General features: G+C 50.6%; 1 protein-coding gene across 1 annotated transcript; it reads left to right on the forward strand.

Moving 5' to 3' along the window:
* The first annotated feature begins 606 nt into the window (after nt 1-606).
* Nucleotides 607-18268, forward strand: YPEL1 (yippee like 1). Its single transcript, XM_060028496.2, has 9 exons — nt 607-822; nt 12769-13051; nt 14354-14397; nt 14749-14857; nt 15557-15782; nt 16607-16693; nt 17118-17314; nt 17636-17757; nt 18032-18268. The coding sequence occupies exons 2-5, from the start codon at nt 12845-12847 to the stop codon at nt 15644-15646; spliced, it is 450 nt and encodes a 149-aa protein (XP_059884479.1). The 5' UTR covers nt 607-822; nt 12769-12844; the 3' UTR covers nt 15647-15782; nt 16607-16693; nt 17118-17314; nt 17636-17757; nt 18032-18268.
* The last annotated feature ends 283 nt before the right edge of the window (nt 18269-18551 follow it).

Raw genomic sequence — 18551 nt, forward strand, 5'->3', positions numbered from 1 at the left:
GCTTCCCCACGGGCCACGTGTGCATCCAAGGCGCTCAGGTCCAGCAGCTTGGAGCGGCCGGGATGGGGGCGGGGTGGCGACGCGGAGGACCCGCCCTCGGGACGGGGTCGTCGAGGGGTCCGGCCAGGAAGCCCGGCCCGCGCCCCCTCCCCCAGCCCCCGGGGCTGTGAGCCGGCGTGGCCTCGGCCGACCCACGTGTGCCGGGAAGAGCAGGCGACCGCCAGCTTCCCGGACTCGTGATTCCGACCGCCACATAAACCGCTGGCCGAGATCTCAGCCCTGGACAACCCGCGCCTGCGCGCCGCGCTCCGCTTTTTGAGCCCGCCCCGCCCTAGCCCCGCCCCACACCCGCCCCTCGAGGCCCCGCCCTCGCTACCCTCGACTCTCACTGGCGGGCTCCGAGGCCGCGCTCGGCGGGCCGGCCAATGGGAGCGCGACGCTCCCCCCCACCGCGGCACGTGCGCCCTGCCCTGCCCAGCCGAGGGCGAGCCGGCCGAGCTGTGGGCGGGGGCGCGCGGGACGGGGGCGCGCCGTCGGGGGCGGGGCGAGGGGCGGGGCGCGCGGCGTGTCCGGGGGTAGGGGCGCGCGCTGATTGGTCGGCGCCGCGCTCCCAGGCCGTTAACGGCGGCGCGGCGGGGCAGCGGCTTCAAAACAAAGGGCAGGCGGCCCGGGGGCGGCGGCGGACATGTCTCGCGCGCAGCTGGAGAGGCAACGGCCGCAGCGCGTCCCGGGCCGCGCCGGGGCCGACGGAGAGCCGCGCCCGCGCTGAGCGAGGCCGGGCCGATGGGCGCTGCGGGCTGGGGCGCGGACCGGCGGGCGGCGGTGAGTAGGGCGGGCCCGGCGGGCGCACCGGGCGGTGTCGACCGTGGGGCGGGGGGCGCGCTGCGGCGAGACCACCTGCGTTCGGCGCGGACCGCGACTCCGGGTCAGGACCGTTTCCCCGGTTCTCCCTCCTCCCGCCCCTCCCCACCCCGCCCTGGAGAAGGCTCGGGAGGAGCCGCCCGCCTGACGGTAACAGGCTTTTCCCCTAAAAGAAAGGTCGCGCCTGGGGAGGGAAATGAGGACAAAAGGGGCCTCCCAGCGTGTTCACGGAAGGGGGGCGTTTCAAGTTGCCCACGTGAAGGGCGAGGCCGAAATGCCTCGCTCCGCATTCGTTCCCCACTTGTGGCACCGACTGAGTTTCACGGGCGCAGAGCCTGCAGGAGCCTGACTCCTCTCCCGGGCGGGGCCGGTCTCCAACGGGCATCGCCGGGAGTCCAGGTTACGTGTCAAGTTCTGCGTGGGTAAGGGCTGCAGTTCCGTCTTAGATGGACCACGGTGTGGACGACGTTGGCGTCCCCACCCCAAGCTTCTTCTGTGCAGTTGCATTTTTCTTCTGTATGAAATATACATACCTCAACCTGTTGTTTCCTTGCTAAGAATGTTATTCTTTCCACCCATAACCCTCAATCTCTTGAACTCCTACCCAGGCCTCCTTCCTCCGGGGATGGCCTTCAGGTGCGTGCCTGAGCAAGCTGCTGCTCTCCCTGCACCTGTGCCTGCTGCGGCCTCCGCTCTGCTCCAAGAGATGGAACACACGTTGGTTGAGCCCCTGCTCCTCCGCGACAGCTGTGCTTAATCCCGGTGTTGAGTGTTGCGATCCTGCCCGGGTCCCCCCGACCCTCGCCGTGGGACCTGGTCTGAGGGGAGCTAACTCAGGCTCTGGGAGACCCTCCCGCTGCCTCCCCTTGCATCTCAGGGGCTAGAGTGTCTTCTGCGTGTGGGAGCCCCTCAGCCAGGACCAGGGGGACCCCATCTTAGCACAGCTGTAGCACAAGTCTTGGCCTGTAGTGGGCACTTTAAAAAAGTAACTGAATGATCTTAATCACCAATCTGATTAATCGTTTTTCTGATTTTATTTTTTTTAAATTTTATTTATTTTAGGCTGCATTGGGTCTTTGTTGCTGCGCGCGGGCTTTCTCTAGCTGTGGCGAGTGGGGGCTACTCTTTGTTGTGGTGCGCGGGCTTCTCGCAGTGGCTTGTTGCGGAGCCCGGTCTAGGTGTTCAGGCTTCAGTAGTTGTGGCACACGGGCTCAGTAGTTGTGGCTCTTGGGCTCTAGAGCGCAGGCTCAGTAGTTGTGGCGCACGGGCTTAGTTGCTCCATGGCATGTGGGATCTTCCCGGACCAGGGCTCAAACCCGTGTCCCCTGCATTGGCAGGCGGATTCTTAACCACTGCAGTCTCAGGGAAGTCCCCGTCTTTCTGATTTTTAAATCAACTTCTTTATTTTGGAAACTTAGATTTACACAAAAGTTGCAAGGATAGTACAGACAGTCCCAACATGCCCCGCACTCCGTGTCCCCGGTGTTACCACCCCATGTTGCCATGGTATGTTTGCCAAAATTAAAAACTGTTAGAGGTATATGCCTTTGACTAAACTCCAGACATTACTTTTTCCATTTTTGAAGCACTAAAATTTATAAAGCTCTTTATGTTGAGAGCCTTTGACCCCTACCTGCCTTCACCAGGTTCCGCCAGGATCCTCTCAAGGGGCGGGGGTGGCCGGTACAGAGGGCAAGGACTTTCCATGCAGTGTCTTTTTCTCCCTGGTAGGCTGATGAGTGGAACATAGTTTCAAATATGAAGAAGCAGTAGAAGTTCCCTGCTTAAAACCTTCTCATCTCTGACACTTTATTTGCAAGTCACTTGCTTTTAACTTCTTAGAAAGTAGTTAGATCTGCTAATCAGCAAAACCTGCAGGGAGTGGGAATTGTGAGCAGAGAGTTGAGTGAGGGGAGGATGGAGAAAGTTCTGAACCACCAGGTCACTGGAGGCTGAGGGTTCCGGGGAGGGCAGTGTGAGTTGAATTCAGGAAAGAAGTCGAGAGAATGAGGTCCAGTCAGCTGCCGGCGACATCACTCCCGTGATAGTGGCACCGGCACTGCTGAAAGCCTGTCGCCGGTGATGGAGCCAAGCCACGTAGTAGTCCATACCTGGGAAGCCTGAGAACCAGGACCAGGGTTCCCCATGTGGTTTGTGAGGCGTTGAGACAGCTTGCCAACCCTCGGCTACTGCAACAGCACCCTGACACCTGGTGTGATTCTTGGGTCCTCCGTGGGACTCACGATTCACCCCCATTTTACAGACTGGGTACCAGCTCAGCTTGAGGCCCCACAGGCTCTGCGTGTGTGGCTTGGTTGGGTCGAGCCCCCTCAGCAGCCTGACTCCCGCAGCCACACGGGTCCCAAACCCCCAGCACCGGCCCCATTCTGGCTTCTCTCTGCCACTGTTTTTTCCCTTCCCTTCCCCAGCACAGGGATGCTTAATTATGTTTCAATTAGCATGTGCTTAATAAAATGGCGTAAGATTCCCAGGCTCTTTCCTCCCACTTCCAGCTGAAGACAGGGCAGCCCTCCCTCTGTCATGCCTGCATCTTCCCTTCTTAGCGAGGAAAAAGGCAACCTCTGCTAGGAGGCATCCCAGGGCCACGGCTGGGAAACTTAGTTAGTGGGAGAAATTAAAAAGAATGTATCACAGGTTCTTAGAAAAGAAAGGCTCAGTGCCAGCGCCCTCCTCAGCAGTCTGGTGGGAGGAGGTGGAGGCAGGCCACGCTGGGGGAATGAGGAGGCTGGTTACGGGGGGACGTGGGGGCAGCTGGTGGGGCATGAGGGCAGAGGGGGCTTCATCTGAGGGCGCAGGAGGCGGCCGGGAGAACTGAAGGAGTCTTCTCGCCCCTCCCAGCGGGTCCAGGAGTCCAGGAAGGCTGCGGTTCCAGGGACGTGGAAAAAAGCTTTTCACCCTGTAATTTAAGTAGGAAGTCCATGTGTGCGAAGGGAAGCTGGTACTGCCCGAAGCAAATTGTACACGTGCTGTTGCTCTTTGATGGACACCTTCCATGCCCCCCCCCGCCCCCGCCTGTGGGCCCATGTGCTCTGTGTGTGTGTTTGTGATCAGTACCTACAGTTGGTATCAAAATCAAAAGTTACAAAAAAGTAGATGGTGAGAAGGAAGTGGCTGAGGCCCCACCTTAGAAACAGTTCCGATAAGTCCATCAGTGCGTTTGGCCAGTCTCTCTTGGTGAGACGGGAGATGGTTTCTAATCTCTCGTTATTACAGGCAATGTTGTAACAGCCTTTTCCGGGTTACTTTGCGGAATGCCGGCGATGGACCCTGGGCCTGGGGCCTGCGCCTGGGAGCGCCAGTGGGTGCTGCCAGATGGAAGTGATGTCCCAGGTGCCTTCGCCAGTGGGGTTGTCAACTTTTTAAAATTTTTGCCAACCTGCTAGGTTGTAAGACAGGTACAGTGTGCCTTTGGTTTGCATCCGTTTGTGATGTTCACACCTGCTCACGTGTCTACAGACACGTGTTTACAGGGGTCCAGGGTGTAGATTCTCAGCTTTGAATCCAGCTGCACAGCTTGCTTACTAGCTCTCGGGGTGTCCGTTTCCCTGTCTGAACGGTGGGACTAATCAGACCACTCGTGTCTTAGGGCTGCTGTTAATTCATGGGATTCTCATAGACCAGCAGCAGCCTGGGCCACAAGGCTCTTGGGCACCTCGTGATGGTTCTGGATGGGCTGCTCTCTCCTTGCTGGATGGGACAGGCGTGTGGGCAGCACCTTGGCCTTCTGAGCTGTGTTCTTCCCCACTGTTGCCAGCGCTGGAGCTTGTGCACCAGCCCCAGGGAGACCCGCTTCCCTGCCCGCCTGTGCCTCCGTCCCTCCCCGCAGCCAGATGGGCGAGGCAGGGCTGGGAGGACAAGTGAACCCGTATGGGGACGAGAAGGGCCGGGAGCCCACGCCCTCCCGGGAGTGTCAGCTGCTTGCTTGGGTGCTGGTTCTCAGGGTTTGTCTTTGGAAGCGTGGTAACAGCACCATATGGACATGGGCCTGATTTACGCTGTCTTAAAATAAATATCCATGCTTATTTTAGGAGAGAAACTTCTGGAATCCAGAATGTTGTTTTTGGCCTAAGAACTTACCCCACACTAACATCTTTGTGGGGTGGTGGCTGCTCCCCAAACCCCAGGGACACAGCGGCTGCAGTAGAAGTGAGGCACGTGATGCATTGCACCTCAGGTACAAAGGTGGGTCCTGACTTGTCAGCAGGTGTGGTTGGAAGAGCCCATCTGTGTACTGGTGGCTGGAGAACTTGGCCAGGATTTCCCTGCCTCGGGGACATCCAGCCTGAAAGCCTAGTTAAATCACGACATGCTTCTCTGTGACTGAGATCCAGCCAGGTTGAGCCGCTGCTCCGCTAGGACCCCTGGGAGGGCGGTGACAGGGGCGGAGGGCAGGACACAGAGGGCGGGACGCCAGGGTGGGAGGCACACCCAGCCTTTGAAGGGTGACTGTGGGTGCTGAGGATGGACCAGGCTCCACAAAGGTGACAGGGGCCCGAGAGTGGGGCTGCTCCGAGGGAAGGGGCGTTCAGGTAGGCCCCCGGCATGTGGGGGGCATTCACGGCATGGAGAAATTCAAAGAAACAGAAACACTTGGCAAGTTGCCACTTTATTTTATTTGCGGGATCTTAGTTCCCCAACCAGGGACTAAACCCAGGCCACCTGCAGTGGGGGACGGAGTCCTAACTTCTGGACTGCCGGGGACGTCCTAAGTTGCCCCTTTAAATAAGAGTCGCCCCATCAGAGGCCACTCTGATTTAGAAACGAGGGGTGTCCTGCTTTCTAACTATGAGTCAGAGTGGTGTCATTTGTCTAAAGGATGGGCTAAGTGAAGGCCGTTTCTTTAGTCTCTGTTCAGGTCACTGGGAGCCGTGCTTCTGCCACTAACGGGGCCCAGGACTCTGAAGGCCTGAACCACCAGGGATAAGAGAGGAGTTTATTCATTTAAGGGTCCTTTAAATACAAAGAGAAAAACTCAGGTGAAGATACTGAAACAGACAACATGTGTTCAGTCAGCACTGCAGTCAGAACAAGCGCTTTCCGTCCTTGCTAAGGCTGGTTTTTCTGTCCTGAGCCAGGATACCCCAGCCTTGGTGAGTCTGAATGACCCTGAAATGACCGCTCCCAGGCCGGCTCCGGCGCAGCACGAGCTTCCCTCTGGCTGCTTCTGGCCTCTGACGTGATGGAGTTCAGGACACGCCACCCCAACGTGTGGCACCTAGGCTTCCTGAGTATCTTAAGCTTGAAGGAGTTTGAGAAAACAGCAGAAGCGGGGTGGTCAGAGTGACCTTCTTCCCTGAACCCGGCCATGAAACTCCCCTTTGAGAGGGCCCCCTCCCTGCACCAGGAAGAGGGAAGGCAGGGAATGGGGGCCGAGAAATCTGTATAAACAAACCTTGTCTTGTCTTCCTAGTTACTCCTTCACCATGGACCACCCCAGCCCAAACCCCTCCAGCCTCATCAGTTCTTCACAAACTTATTGATTCCTTGTCTAAAAGGTATAAAAGCTTCCTGCTCCTGTTACTGTTAGTTTCATTTTCAGACCCAGCCAGGGACCCTAAGAGGGTCAAGGAAAACTTTCCCTCCCCTGCAGACACTTGTAAGATAAGTTCTAGACTCAAAGCTCTCTCTGTCTCGCTGACTCCCTGGCTCATTTGTACACACACATACACCCTCCTGGATTGTGATTTAAATTGCATTTAACAATTACTTTGGGGACGGTTCATATATTTACAGTATCTTCCAGTCCTGGTCATGATTTAGCTCTCCATTGCTTTAGGTTTTTATTATACCCCTCAGAGTTTTCTAATGTCCTCTGTAAAGGTGTTTCCGGTCTTTGAATGTGCTCTTAGATACTTTATTGTTACCCTGTTGTATGAGAGTATGTTTTCCCTTATAAGCCTTTTCTTGATTTACCAGCTGGCTGGGACTTCTGGTACCGTTGAATGGAAGTGGCAGTGTAGAGAGCATCCTGGTTTATTCCTGATGTCAAAGATAATGTTTTCTAAGTTTTACCATTAAGCATGAGGTTTGCTGTGAGTGGTTTTGGGATTTTTTTATTTGTTTGGTAGATGCCTCGTAAAAGGTAAGGAAGTTCTCTTACAATCTTAGTTTGTGTGGAATGTTTTTTAAATTGTGAATGGATGTTAAATTTTTGTTGAATGCTTTTTTTTTTTGCATCTATTGAGATAAACAGAACAATTGGTGGTAAATTTTTCTGATATTAAATGATCTTGCATTCCTGTGATAAAATCACCTTAATTATATTGTACCATCCTTTAAAATACTGCTAGACCCTGTTTGGTCATATTAGGATGTTTGCATCTTGGTTTCTTTGAAGAAACTTACAGTGAATTCCCTTTTTTTTTTTTCCTGCACCGCGGGTCTTTCAGGATCTGTTCCCTGACCAGGGGTTGAACCGGGGCCACAGCAGTGAAAGCCCAGAATCCTAACCACTAGGTCACCAGGGAACTCCCCTGAATTCCATTCTTGTACTGCCCTGACCCAGGTTTGGTGTCAGTTTATGAATTCCATTCTTGTACTGCCCTGACCCAGGTTTGGTGTCAGTTTAAGCTACATCAGGTGGTTGGAGAGTGCTTCCCCTTTCTCTTTCCTGAAAGAGTTTGTGTTGGATTGGAATGAATTCTTCCTTGAAGTATGGTGGAACTCTTCAGGGAAGCTCCTTGCCTGTAGGTGTGTTTGATTTGCATTGATATGTGTGCATATTGGGGGAGGAGACTTTTTACCAGTGATTTGATTTCCTTGATGTTTATAGGATTATTCAGGTTTTCTATTTCTTCTTGAATCATATATATTTTTTTATTTTTTATTTTTATTTTTCTTTTTTTGCGGTATGCGGGCCTCTCACTGTTGTGGCCTCGCCCGTTGCAGAGCAAAGCCTCCGGAAGCGCAGGCTCAGCAGCCATGGCTCACGGGCCCAGCCGCTCCGCGACATGTGGGATCTTCCTGGGGCGCGAACCCGTGTCCCCTGCATCGGCAGGCAGACTCTCAACCACTGCGCCACCAGGGAAGCCCTTGAATCATATTTTTAACTTAATGTTTTCCAGTAATTTATCTGTGTGGTTTACATTTTCCAATATATTGACTTAAAGTGACCGCAGCACCTCTTCCCCATGAGACTTGCCCCCAGAAGGCATTTCTGATGGCTGGCTCTGCTGTCAGAGGTCATTAGTCTTTTCCGAGAATGCACATTTGCCTTGGCGATCCCCCCTAGTGGATCCAAGTTTTCCTTTTCTGTTTCAATATTTTTTTCCTATTTCTTTCCCTCCTTACATTTTTTGGGGGTTGTTTTCCTGTTACTTCTCAAACTTCTTAAAGACGGGTGTTTAGCTCATTAATTCCACCTGCTTATTTTCTAATAAGAGTCTACATTCCCCTTTAAGTTCTGGTAAGTACCTATTTTGTTATTGTTTAGTTCAAAATATTTTCTAATTTCCATTATTCTTAGACGCATGGGTATATAGAAGTACATTTCCTAAATTATAAACATATGAGGATTTTCTTTTTTTTTTTTTTTTTTTTTTTTTGCGGTACACGGGCCTCTCACTGTTGTAGCCTCTCCTGTTGCGGAGCACAGGCTCCGGACGCGCAGGCTCAGCGGCCATGGCTCACGGGCCCAGCCGCTCCGCGACATGTGGGATCTTCCTGGGGCGCGAACCCGTGTCCCCTGCATCGGCAGGCGGACTCTCAACCACTGTGCCACCAGGGAAGCCCGAGGGTTTTTCTAGTTATACTTTATTATTGATTTCTAATTTAATTGTATTGTGGTCATCAGAGAATATACTGTGGTTTCAGTCATTGAATTTGTTGAGATGTGCTGTGTGGTCAACTTTTGTAAATGTGTGCAGTAAATGAGTCTGTGGTTCTTAGATACAGTTTTCTACATGTATTTTAATTCCAGTTTCTTCATCACAATGTGCAAATCCTGTATATCTGCCCTCGTTTGTGTTGTTCTACCAGTTAGTGAAAGATGCAGTAAAATATATACTATATTTTATACAAATATATACTATGTATTTATATATACTAAATATACTATAAATATATAAATTACTATGTAAACTATTTATATACTACAATTACTAGTCCTATTTTGATTATAAATTTATCTCAAGGTTTTTTCAATTTTTGACTTACGTATTTTGAGACTGTGTTATTAGGTAACAAGATTTACGCTTGCTGTTTATCTCCCTGCTGTTTTATCTCATAAAGTTTTTCGATTAAATATTACTGTGTAGGGACTTCCCTGGTGGCACAGTGGTTAAGAATCCACCTGCCAATGCAGGGGACATGGGTTCGATCCCTGGTCCAGGAAGATCCCACATACCCCAGAGCAATTAAGCCCATATGCCACAACTACTGAAGCCTGTGTGCCACAACTACTGAAGCCTGTACACCTAGAGCCCGTGCTCTGCAACAAGAGAAGCCACTGCAGTGAGAAGCCCGCACACCACAACGAAGAGTAGCCGCTGCTCGTGGCAACTAGAGAAAGCCTGCGCGCAGCAACAGAGACCCAATACAGCCAAAAATAATTTTAAAAAATTTTAAAATGTTACTATATAAGCAAAATATGAATATATTTAATATAGTTTTTACTTTATTATTATTTTTCAATATTTGTTTTTAGTTTGGCTGCGCTGGGTCTTTGTTGTGGCATGCGGGCTTCTTAGTTGCGGCATGCAGGATCTAGTTCCCTGACCAGGAATCGAACCCGGGCCCCCTGCATTGGGAGTGCGGAGTCTTACCCACTGTACCACCAGGGAAGTCCCTTTACTTTATTATTTAAATATCTTTTTCTATCCTTTTGCTACTTTAACTTCTTTTTTTTGTTAATTTTTATTGAAATATAGTTGATCTACAATGTTGTGTTAGTTTCAAGTATACAGCAGAATGATTCAGTTATACATATATACATATACTCATTCTTTTTCAGATATTTTTCCCTATATGGGAAAGATTACAGAATATTTAGTAGAGTTCTCTGTGCTATACAGCAGGTTCTTGTTGGTTATCTATTTATATATAGTAGATGTGTGTAAATTAATCCCAAGCTCCTAATTTATCCCTCCCCCCGCAACCCCCTGCCCTACCTTTCCCCTTTGGGAACCATAAGTTTGTTTTCTAAGTCTGTGAGTCTGCTTCTGTTTTGTAAATTAGTTCATTTGTATCAGTTTTTAGATTGTACCTGTAAGTCGTATCATATAATAGTTATCTTTCTCTGTCTGACTTAACTTCACTTAGTATGATCATCTCTAAGTCAGTCCATGTTGCTGCAAGTGGCATTATTTCATTCTTTTTTATGGCTGAGTAATATTCCATTGTAGAAATATACCACATCTTCTTTATCCATTTATCTGTCGATGGACACTTAGGTTGCTTCTGTATCTTGTCTATTGTAAATAGTGCTGCAATGAACATTGGGGTGCATGTATCTCTTCAAAGTATGATTTTCTTCGGATATTTGCCCAGGAGTGGGATTGTTGGATCATATGGTAGCTCTGTTTTTAGTTTTTAAGAAACCTTCATACCGTTCGCAATAGTGGCTGCACCAATTTACATTCCCACCAACAGTGTAGGAGGGCTCCCTTTTCTCCACATCCTCACCAACATTTGTTATTTGTGTTCTTTTTGATGATAGCCATTCTGACCGGTGTGAGGTGATATCTCATTGTGGTTTTGATTTGCATTTTTCTATTTTAACTTCTTTGTGTGAATCACATACATACAAGATATCCATAAAACAAATATACTGTTAGCAAATAATTATGATTCATAGGTCTGTGTTGCCACCACCCAGGTTCTAGCCATATCTTTTTATCCTTTCTGCATCCTTGTTTAAGGTGTGTGTCTCATAAGTAGCATCTAGATAAAGTTTGTTTTCTGTCTAGTTGAAACCTTCAACTCTAACATTTAGTTCATTTATATTTAATATATGCATTGAAATATTTGGGTTTAAATCTTCCTTCTGTCGTTGTGCTTCCTGTTCTTCCCATGGTGTTTTTCCTCCCTTCCTCACCTCCCTTTACAGGTTTGGAAGTTACACACCTGCTCTTTGTTCTTGCAGACGTTTCATCAGAAATTACAACATTTATCCTTAATGTACCAGAATCTACATTTAATCCATACGTGGGTCTTCTTTTTTGGACAGTACCCAGACTCTGGGAGTCATTGGTCTGCGCCTTCACCCTGGCTTCTCCTGCTCACATATCATGAGCGGATCTCTTCAAAGTTCTGTGAGACGCTGCTGCTCTGCCCACCTGCACATTGACCATTTTGTTTACTCACCATTCTGCCTTCTTTTAGAGTCTGAAGTTTAGACTTTAGTGGGGGTTTTTTGTTTTGTTTTTCTGTCTGAATCATATCCTTGGATTTCCTTTAGAGATATTTTGCAGAAGTCAAACTTTTTAGTTGTCTGCAAATGTCATTTCCTGAATTCTTTTTATTTATTTATTTATCTATCTATCTATTTATTTATTTATGGCTGTGTTGGGTCTTCGTTGCTGCGCACAGGCTTTCTCTAGTTGCGTCAAGCAGGGGCTGCTCTTCATTCCAGTGTGTGGGCTTCTCACTGAGGTGGCTTCTCTTGTTGTGGAGCACGGACTCTAGGTGCATGGGCTTCAGTAGTTGTGGCTTGCGGGCTCTAGACCGCAGGCTCAGTAGTTGTGGCGCACAGGCCTAGTTGCTCTGCGGCATGTGGGATCTTCCCGGACCAGGGCTTGAACCTGTGTCCCCTGCATTGGCAGGCGGATTCTTAACCACTGCACCACCAGGGAAGCCCCCATTTCCTGAATTCTTGAAAGATATTTTCACTGCATGTAGAATTCTGGGAAAGCAGTTATTATCTTTCAGGACTTTCCAGGTACCTTCCCCTACTGCCTTCTGGGTTCCACTGTTTTACTTGGGAAGTTGCTGTTGAAAAGTAATTTTCCCTTCCTTTCTGGATGCTTCTAAGACTCTTTTTCTTTTTTCTTTGGTGTTCTGCAGTTTCACTATTAGGTGATCAGGTGTGGCTTTTTTATTTATCTTGCTTGGGATTGTTGGACTTGTCTGTGGATTGGTGTCTTGCTTCAGTTCTGGAATCACCTCCTCATCTCCTCACATAGTGCCTCTGCCCCATTTTCCTCTCACTTTACCTTCTGTAAATCCACACACATCTGTGCTTTTGCTGTCAGATCCAAGAAGTCACTGCCAAATCCAACATCATGAAGATTATTCCTACATTTTCTTCTAAGGGTCTTACAGTTTTTACATTTAGTTCCTTGATCCATTTTGAGTGCATTTTTGTATATGGTGTGAGGCAGGGGTCCAACTTCATTCTTTCACATGTCAATATCTTGTTTTCCCACACCGTTTGTTGAAAAGACTGTTCTTTCCACATTGAATGGTTGTGACACCCTTGTTGAAAATCACTTGACTTTATATGTGAGGGTTTACTTCTGGACTGACACATAATTTCTCAGAGATTAATGCTGGATCCATCACACACGTATTCATAAATGTCATGGTGCTTTGAGTCGCCAGTTCCATTGTTTGGGACAAGATGTATGCAGTGCTGCTGGCCTCACTCAGATGGGAGTCATGTTGGCTGCTGTTTCACATTTTCTGAAGCCACACAATATAAGATGTATTTGGGCAAAAGTTTTCTCAAATTATTTATGTGTAAAACTAGTTCACCTGCCACTTCCAACTAAATTTAGAATGGCTAAGCCATGATTAGCTATTAGTGTTTTATGTACTCATATTACTATTGAAGTATTAGATCTTTAACGTCTAGGCCTGCACTTCCCTTCTTCACAACAGGCTTCCTAAACACACTTTTTGTGTTTCATTCTCTCTGTGACCCTCTGCTCTGTGTTGACTTGTTGACAGGTTGTGGCGTTTTTCTCTCACCCCAGCTGTGTGGACAGAGCCACACGCCCTCCGAACAACAACGGCTCTTGCGTGCATGTTCCAGTGTTTCTTCTGTCAGAGAGCCCAGCAGAGCTGCAGCTCCTCCCGTGCCAGCCCTGAGCTGAGCCAGGAGTGCCCAGCGGAGATGGTGAAAATGACAAGGTCCAAAACTTTCCAAGCGTATCTGCCAAACTGCCACCGAACGTACAGTTGTGTCCACTGCAGGGCCCACCTGGCCAATCACGATGAGCTGATCTCCAAGGCAAGTGTCTGGTCAAGAACTCGGTAGGCTGTCCTCAGCCATGATCACTGAGCCTAAGTGTAGACAAATACTGAACCACCCCATGGCCTCCTGGGTTTGCTGGGCCCAGAATGTCTGGAGCCCTGTGGATGGCACTGAGGGAAATTGTGTGTGTGAGTGAGGGCAGCTACATCGTGGTCTTGGCCGAGTGGTGGGTTTTGGGGGCCAGGCCACGGGCCTCTGAAGATCCCACAGTAAGATGAGTCAGTGACTTGTAAGAGCAGTTAAATTCATGTAAAGCCGGGGGACGTGGACAGTACAAAGGAAGCCTGGAAAATCTGTGGAAATAGTTTCATAATAAGGGAATTAAGAAAATTTTAAAACTCAGAATAGTTAAGAAGAGAAGAGGCTGCCTTGGGGGCAATTGGATCTTTCAGGAAAGAGCCTGGGAGGGAAGCTCTGCCAGGGCCACGGCGCTGTGGGGGCCACGAGCAGCCCCCTGGGGGTGAAGAGGGCAGGACCTGCCTCATTGCCTTGAACTCTTGACTAGCAGTTTGTCCTGTTTATAACCAACCACTTGGGAACATTTAAAACAATCCCTCGGGAGACAGTGATTGTCCTCCCTCCCCGTGCTTGTGGGTCACGACCCCCACCCGTCCTCTAAGTCTGCCTCCCTGGGCAGGAGCCTTCTGCTCCTTTGAAAACAAAGTCATCAAGAAGTTTCTGGAATCCATGCTTAGGCCTCTTGTTTCAGGCAGTTAGAACATCATCTCTGTACTTGTGATAAGGAAGTGACAGGGTCCTTTTTTCGGGGGGAGACACACGTGCGGCTTGCAGGATCTTAGTTCCCTGACCAGGGATGGAACCCGTGCCCCGTGTAGTGGAAGTGCAGAGTCCTAACCACTGGACCACCAGGGAAGTCCTGGGTCCATCATCTTAAGGGAAAGCCATCAGATAAGGTGGTGTCTGTGCCATCACTGCTTCTGTGGCCCCTCTGTGCATTCAGAAGTTTCAGTGGAAGGGCAGCCCCTCAGCACCAGCTTCGGAGGGAGAGCTGCTCCGGGGCCTCCAGATCGGCCGTGTAGCTCAGGCACTGCTCTGGCCACATGGTGGGGGGAGTGGGTTGTTAGTGTCGAAAAGGAATTTGAGGTGCTTCTTTCAAAGGACCCCAAAGCCAGTAGTAAGCTGTTCTTTAAAATAATCAAGCACAGAGGCCCTCTGGGTGGAGCCGCCCCGACGTGGCCTCACGTTCCAGCTGGTGATGAATGGCGTCACTTCCATCTGACCACGACAAAGCCTTTAACCCCTCTTTCTTCTTTGCAGTCCTTTCAGGGAAGTCAGGGACGAGCCTACCTCTTCAACTCAGTGTGAGTATCGCTGCCTTGGCCTCGCCAGTGCCGTGTCTGCCACCAGGCCCCGCGTGCTGCTTCTGAGAGCCTGCCAGTGCTCGCTGCCATCGAGGGCTCAGAAAAGCAGATGCTTTTTTCCCAGGCTGGGTGTGGTTTGTTTCCCACTGGGGTAGATCTTGATTTCCACCGAGACAGCAGGACTGTGGGCCCCTCCCCACAGCCTGTCCCATCCTGGATTCTCGGGGGAGGCAAGAAGTTGTTCAAAGGTGGGGGGAGTCAGGAAGGACACCCTGTATCCTGGGAACAGGTGGTGGGGGCGGAACTGTGGGCCCGGGGCCCCCTGAGGGTCCCAGCGCCTCCTCCCCACAGGGTGAACGTGGGCTGCGGCCCTGCGGAGGAGCGGGTCCTTCTCACCGGCCTGCATGCCGTGGCGGACATCTACTGTGAGAACTGCAAGACCACACTCGGGTGGAAATACGTGAGTGACCGCGGGTCCGCTGTAATAAAGAACACATTCCCTGTGGAAACAAAACATGCCAGGAAGCGGGATAGGTGCTCCCAGTCAAGGAACATGTTTAAAAACCACACCTTTTAGAGTCCATGGACTGGGGGAGGGAGGGATGGTCACCAGCCAGGTGGGAGGTGGGGGACTGGACATGACCCTGCAGTTGTGCTCACAGCAGACCCCTCGGGGCCCACCCCCAGGACCCGCCTGGGCCCTGGGCCCTGGTTCTGTCCCACACACCACCCACCCCCAGACTCCAGCACGGGGTGGGGGCTGTGTCTGAGCCACTGCATCCCTCGCCCCCGAGAAGGGCCTTCCCCTGTCCACCATCTGTGACCCTGAGGACTTCACTCCCCTGTATCTGGAGTCCCGGGAAGGAGGCCTTTGCTTGGCTTCCCTTCCCAAACTGTCCTGCACATGGTCGGTACTCAGTAACAAACTTGAATCAGTAGTTCCCGACAAGTTTCACCATCATTCTGCGAGTCCAGGCCAGACCTGCCCTGCTCCTGAGGGCTGGTCACCCAGATAGCCACCCCTCCCCCGCCCTGGACCACACGGCGCAAGGGGCGTCTGGGGAGACGTGATACTGCAGTTATTTTCTTTGCAAAGTGTAAAATGAAGTTGAAAAACAAAACCGATTCTGTCCTGAAACCTTGTCTCTCTCTTTTCAAGGAACACGCCTTTGAGAGCAGTCAGAAATATAAGGAAGGAAAATTTATCATTGAGCTTGCTCACATGATCAAAGACAATGGTTGGGAGTAAAGTGAAAACTTCCTGTTCTCTTTTGAATACGATTTTGTGAAAAAGACGGTAAAAGTAATGGAAACATAGGCACATCTGATGGCAGTGTTTCTTGAACTCGAGCCTCACAGGCGGCCTCTCCAGGCCAATCCCCTGGGTAAGGCGTCCCTCTGATCTGTGTCTTCTTCAATAACACGGTTATTTCTGAAAAGTTTCAATGCCCTTTTTCTAATTTCTCAAGATGTAGAGAAAAGACCTAACCAACTGGTGACTTATCCATCCAGCTAACACCTTCTTTAACCAATGCCTTTAAGATAGTATGGCTGTGCTCTTTCGTGTTTGATAGAAAACCAGACCGAAGCCCCAAAGCCCACAGGGAGGTCTCTTCGGAGAGCCAGGTTCCCCTCTTGTTTGGAGAGAAGGTATGGTAACTTCTCCCCGATTCGCGGAACAACAACGTTGGTTATTCTTCTTGCAGATGAGCTGTGAGGGCAGTGCTTACTTAGGAATCTCTCAGAAATCTATGAATCTATGCACCAAGGGTGTTTTTAGCCTTGTTCAAAAACAGAGGCCACCAGTAATAACATTTTAGATAAGCTATAGAGAAATGCGTCTAATGTAACATGTTTATTTAAGCCAGTAGCTTCCTTATCTCACAGGCGAGTGAACGAGTCGTTAGCAGAGACGGTCTTGGGCCAGTGTGCAGGCCCAGGCCCAGGCCCATGGGGGCTCCAGGTCAGGCACTGGGCGGCTGGTCCATGGAGTTAAGAGTGGAACGTGCTGGACCAAGGGAAATCAGGTTTCCTTTTCTACTCTGATGTACTTGAAAAAAAAGAATTATTTTTTGCATATTTGAAAGAGGCCAGAGCAGGCTAAGCTTCCAAATTTAACATTTGCCAGATAGTTTTAAAATTTTGGAAAAGGTTACAGTTGGAAGACAGGTTTAAACTTTGCAGTGAAGATGTTTGGTTTGCTCAACAGGTCCCCGTGCCTCCCTGGTTCTGTCCTGTGGGCCGACACAGGCAAGGCCCAGCAGCCGGCCTCCCGAGTCCTGCGTTTCTGCCACAGGTTCAAGTTCCGACTTACTGTGCCTATGCACGGAGTGGGCACCACCCACGGGTTTTGGCCGCTTTACAGAGAATGGAGGCCAAAAGGCATTCCCACAACAGTTTTCGTTTTCAGTGTTCTACCTGGCTCTGGCCAGTGGGCCCAGCCTGCCACTGGGCGTCTGGGGGCCATCAGTGTGGTCACCGGGTCATGAGACTCCCGGGACCCCAGTGCTGAGGGTCAGAGAGAGGGCTGAGGGCAGGGGGAAGAGAGGAGGGTACAGGCCGGCTCCCAAACTCCTTCAGACGAGGTTAGTCCTATGGCCACAAGCATGAGCTGGCTGGGGACAGAGAGGGACTGGCTGCCAGTTGGTGGGTGGCCCTCCCCTGACCCCCAGCCACTCACCTGGGCTTCCCTTTGACACCATCTCTGCCTGGACCTGCAGCCTGGATCGTGGGGAGTGCGCTGCCTGCCGGGTCGTCCACGAGGGTGACCAGCGGGCCTGAATGCATCTCAAGTTGCCAAGGGAAGTGCTTGGCACAGCGCAGACCTCCACTGCAGGCACTCTGCCGCCTCCCAAGCTGGGCCCTGGGCCTGGTCCTCAGTGCCCCGTGAAGGCCCAGCCAGCACCTTCCCTGAGACGTGAGTACAAATCCCTGAGACCCCACCTGAGCCAGCGGCTCCTCAGCCGGGCCTCCTCCCCAAGCTTCAGCCTGTGGCCCAGCTGCTTCTCCAAAAGATGCTTCCTGACGCTGAGGAACCTCCTAAAATTCCTTTGTATACACTCAACTTATATTTAGAGGTTTTGTATGTTCTGGGCACAGTTACTGCTCCTCTGCTCTGAGCACTTTGGTTTTGTGCCGTCTCTGTGGTGGCATCGAAGTGTTTTTACCAGTGGTCCATGATGACTTTTGTATTTTTGTAGCTGACACCAACAAAGACTCTTAACACTTTTCTTGTTAGTCTTCTGCAAAATCCGAGCTCCTTTTGAAACCAAATGAACTGACCGTGAGCAGCTTCGAGGACGGACACTCACGAGACCTGGTCAAGTGCTGGGATGCGCCACCCTTTTAAATTCCTAAACAGTAAATATCACCCTGTGACTTTTATTTATTTAAGATATTTTTTTTCCTTGCGAAGAGTGGGAGGTGATGCTAGGATTATAAATGCATTTAAGTTAAACTATGTAATGTCTTCTGCACAGTACATATACAGTATTTTTATACCTTAATGCTTATTCTTGATGGCATCTGTCAGATATTAGGAGGGATCAGAAATGGGAGTTGTTTAAAAAGTCGTTTAATTTACCTGATAACCTCACCAGGGAATTAACAAAATCTGAATGTTTTTAATGTCTAGAAAACTACAATTTAAGCTCAAAACGACCTACAGAAATGTAAACCCTCATTTGTCAAAGACTCTGGGCAGGCCTGTCCTTCACTGTGGGTGGCACCGCGGGGCTGCAGCCCAGGGTGGCTGGCCTTCCCTCAGGGCAGTTGGGCATGGCTGCCAGACAGACGGATGGACAGAAGCCCAGGCCAGCCCGAAGGTTTGCCCCTCAAGCAGGACTGCCAAGCTCACATGCACAGGCTTCCTCTGGCCCCACGTCCGGCTCTCCGTCCTCTGTGAGGTTTAAAAATAAAGCTTCCAACATCCAATGTCTCCTAGTTAGCGGCATCACGGGTCTCGTGACCTGACGGGGTAGCCAAGGAGCTGCTGAGGGTGGAGCCCCCAATCTGGGGGTCCAGGCGCCCTAGGCAAGCGTCCCTGTGTGGCCCACAAGGGCACTTAGGCTGGCCGTCACCAGGCCCGGCCACCTCCTCCCCGTGACCCCAGCTCCCGGAGACAGTACGGGCGTGTAAGCCCCTCAATGGAGAGG

This window comes from Delphinus delphis, chromosome 13 (assembly GCF_949987515.2).
Source record: "Delphinus delphis chromosome 13, mDelDel1.2, whole genome shotgun sequence".
NCBI classification, from domain to species: domain Eukaryota; kingdom Metazoa; phylum Chordata; class Mammalia; order Artiodactyla; family Delphinidae; genus Delphinus; species Delphinus delphis.

What these genes read in the sequence shown, in the direction of transcription:
- YPEL1 (XM_060028496.2), top strand. Translation starts at nt 12,845, where the DNA reads ATGTTCCAGTGTTTCTTCTGTCAGAGAGCCCAGCAGAGCTGCAGCTCC. An exon ending in ACGATGAGCTGATCTCCAAG is followed by an intron (nt 13,052 to 14,353) that starts GCAAGTGTCTGG and finishes TCTTCTTTGCAG; the next exon opens with TCCTTTCAGGGAAGTCAGGG. An exon ending in GCCTACCTCTTCAACTCAGT is followed by an intron (nt 14,398 to 14,748) that starts GTGAGTATCGCT and finishes TCCTCCCCACAG; the next exon opens with GGTGAACGTGGGCTGCGGCC.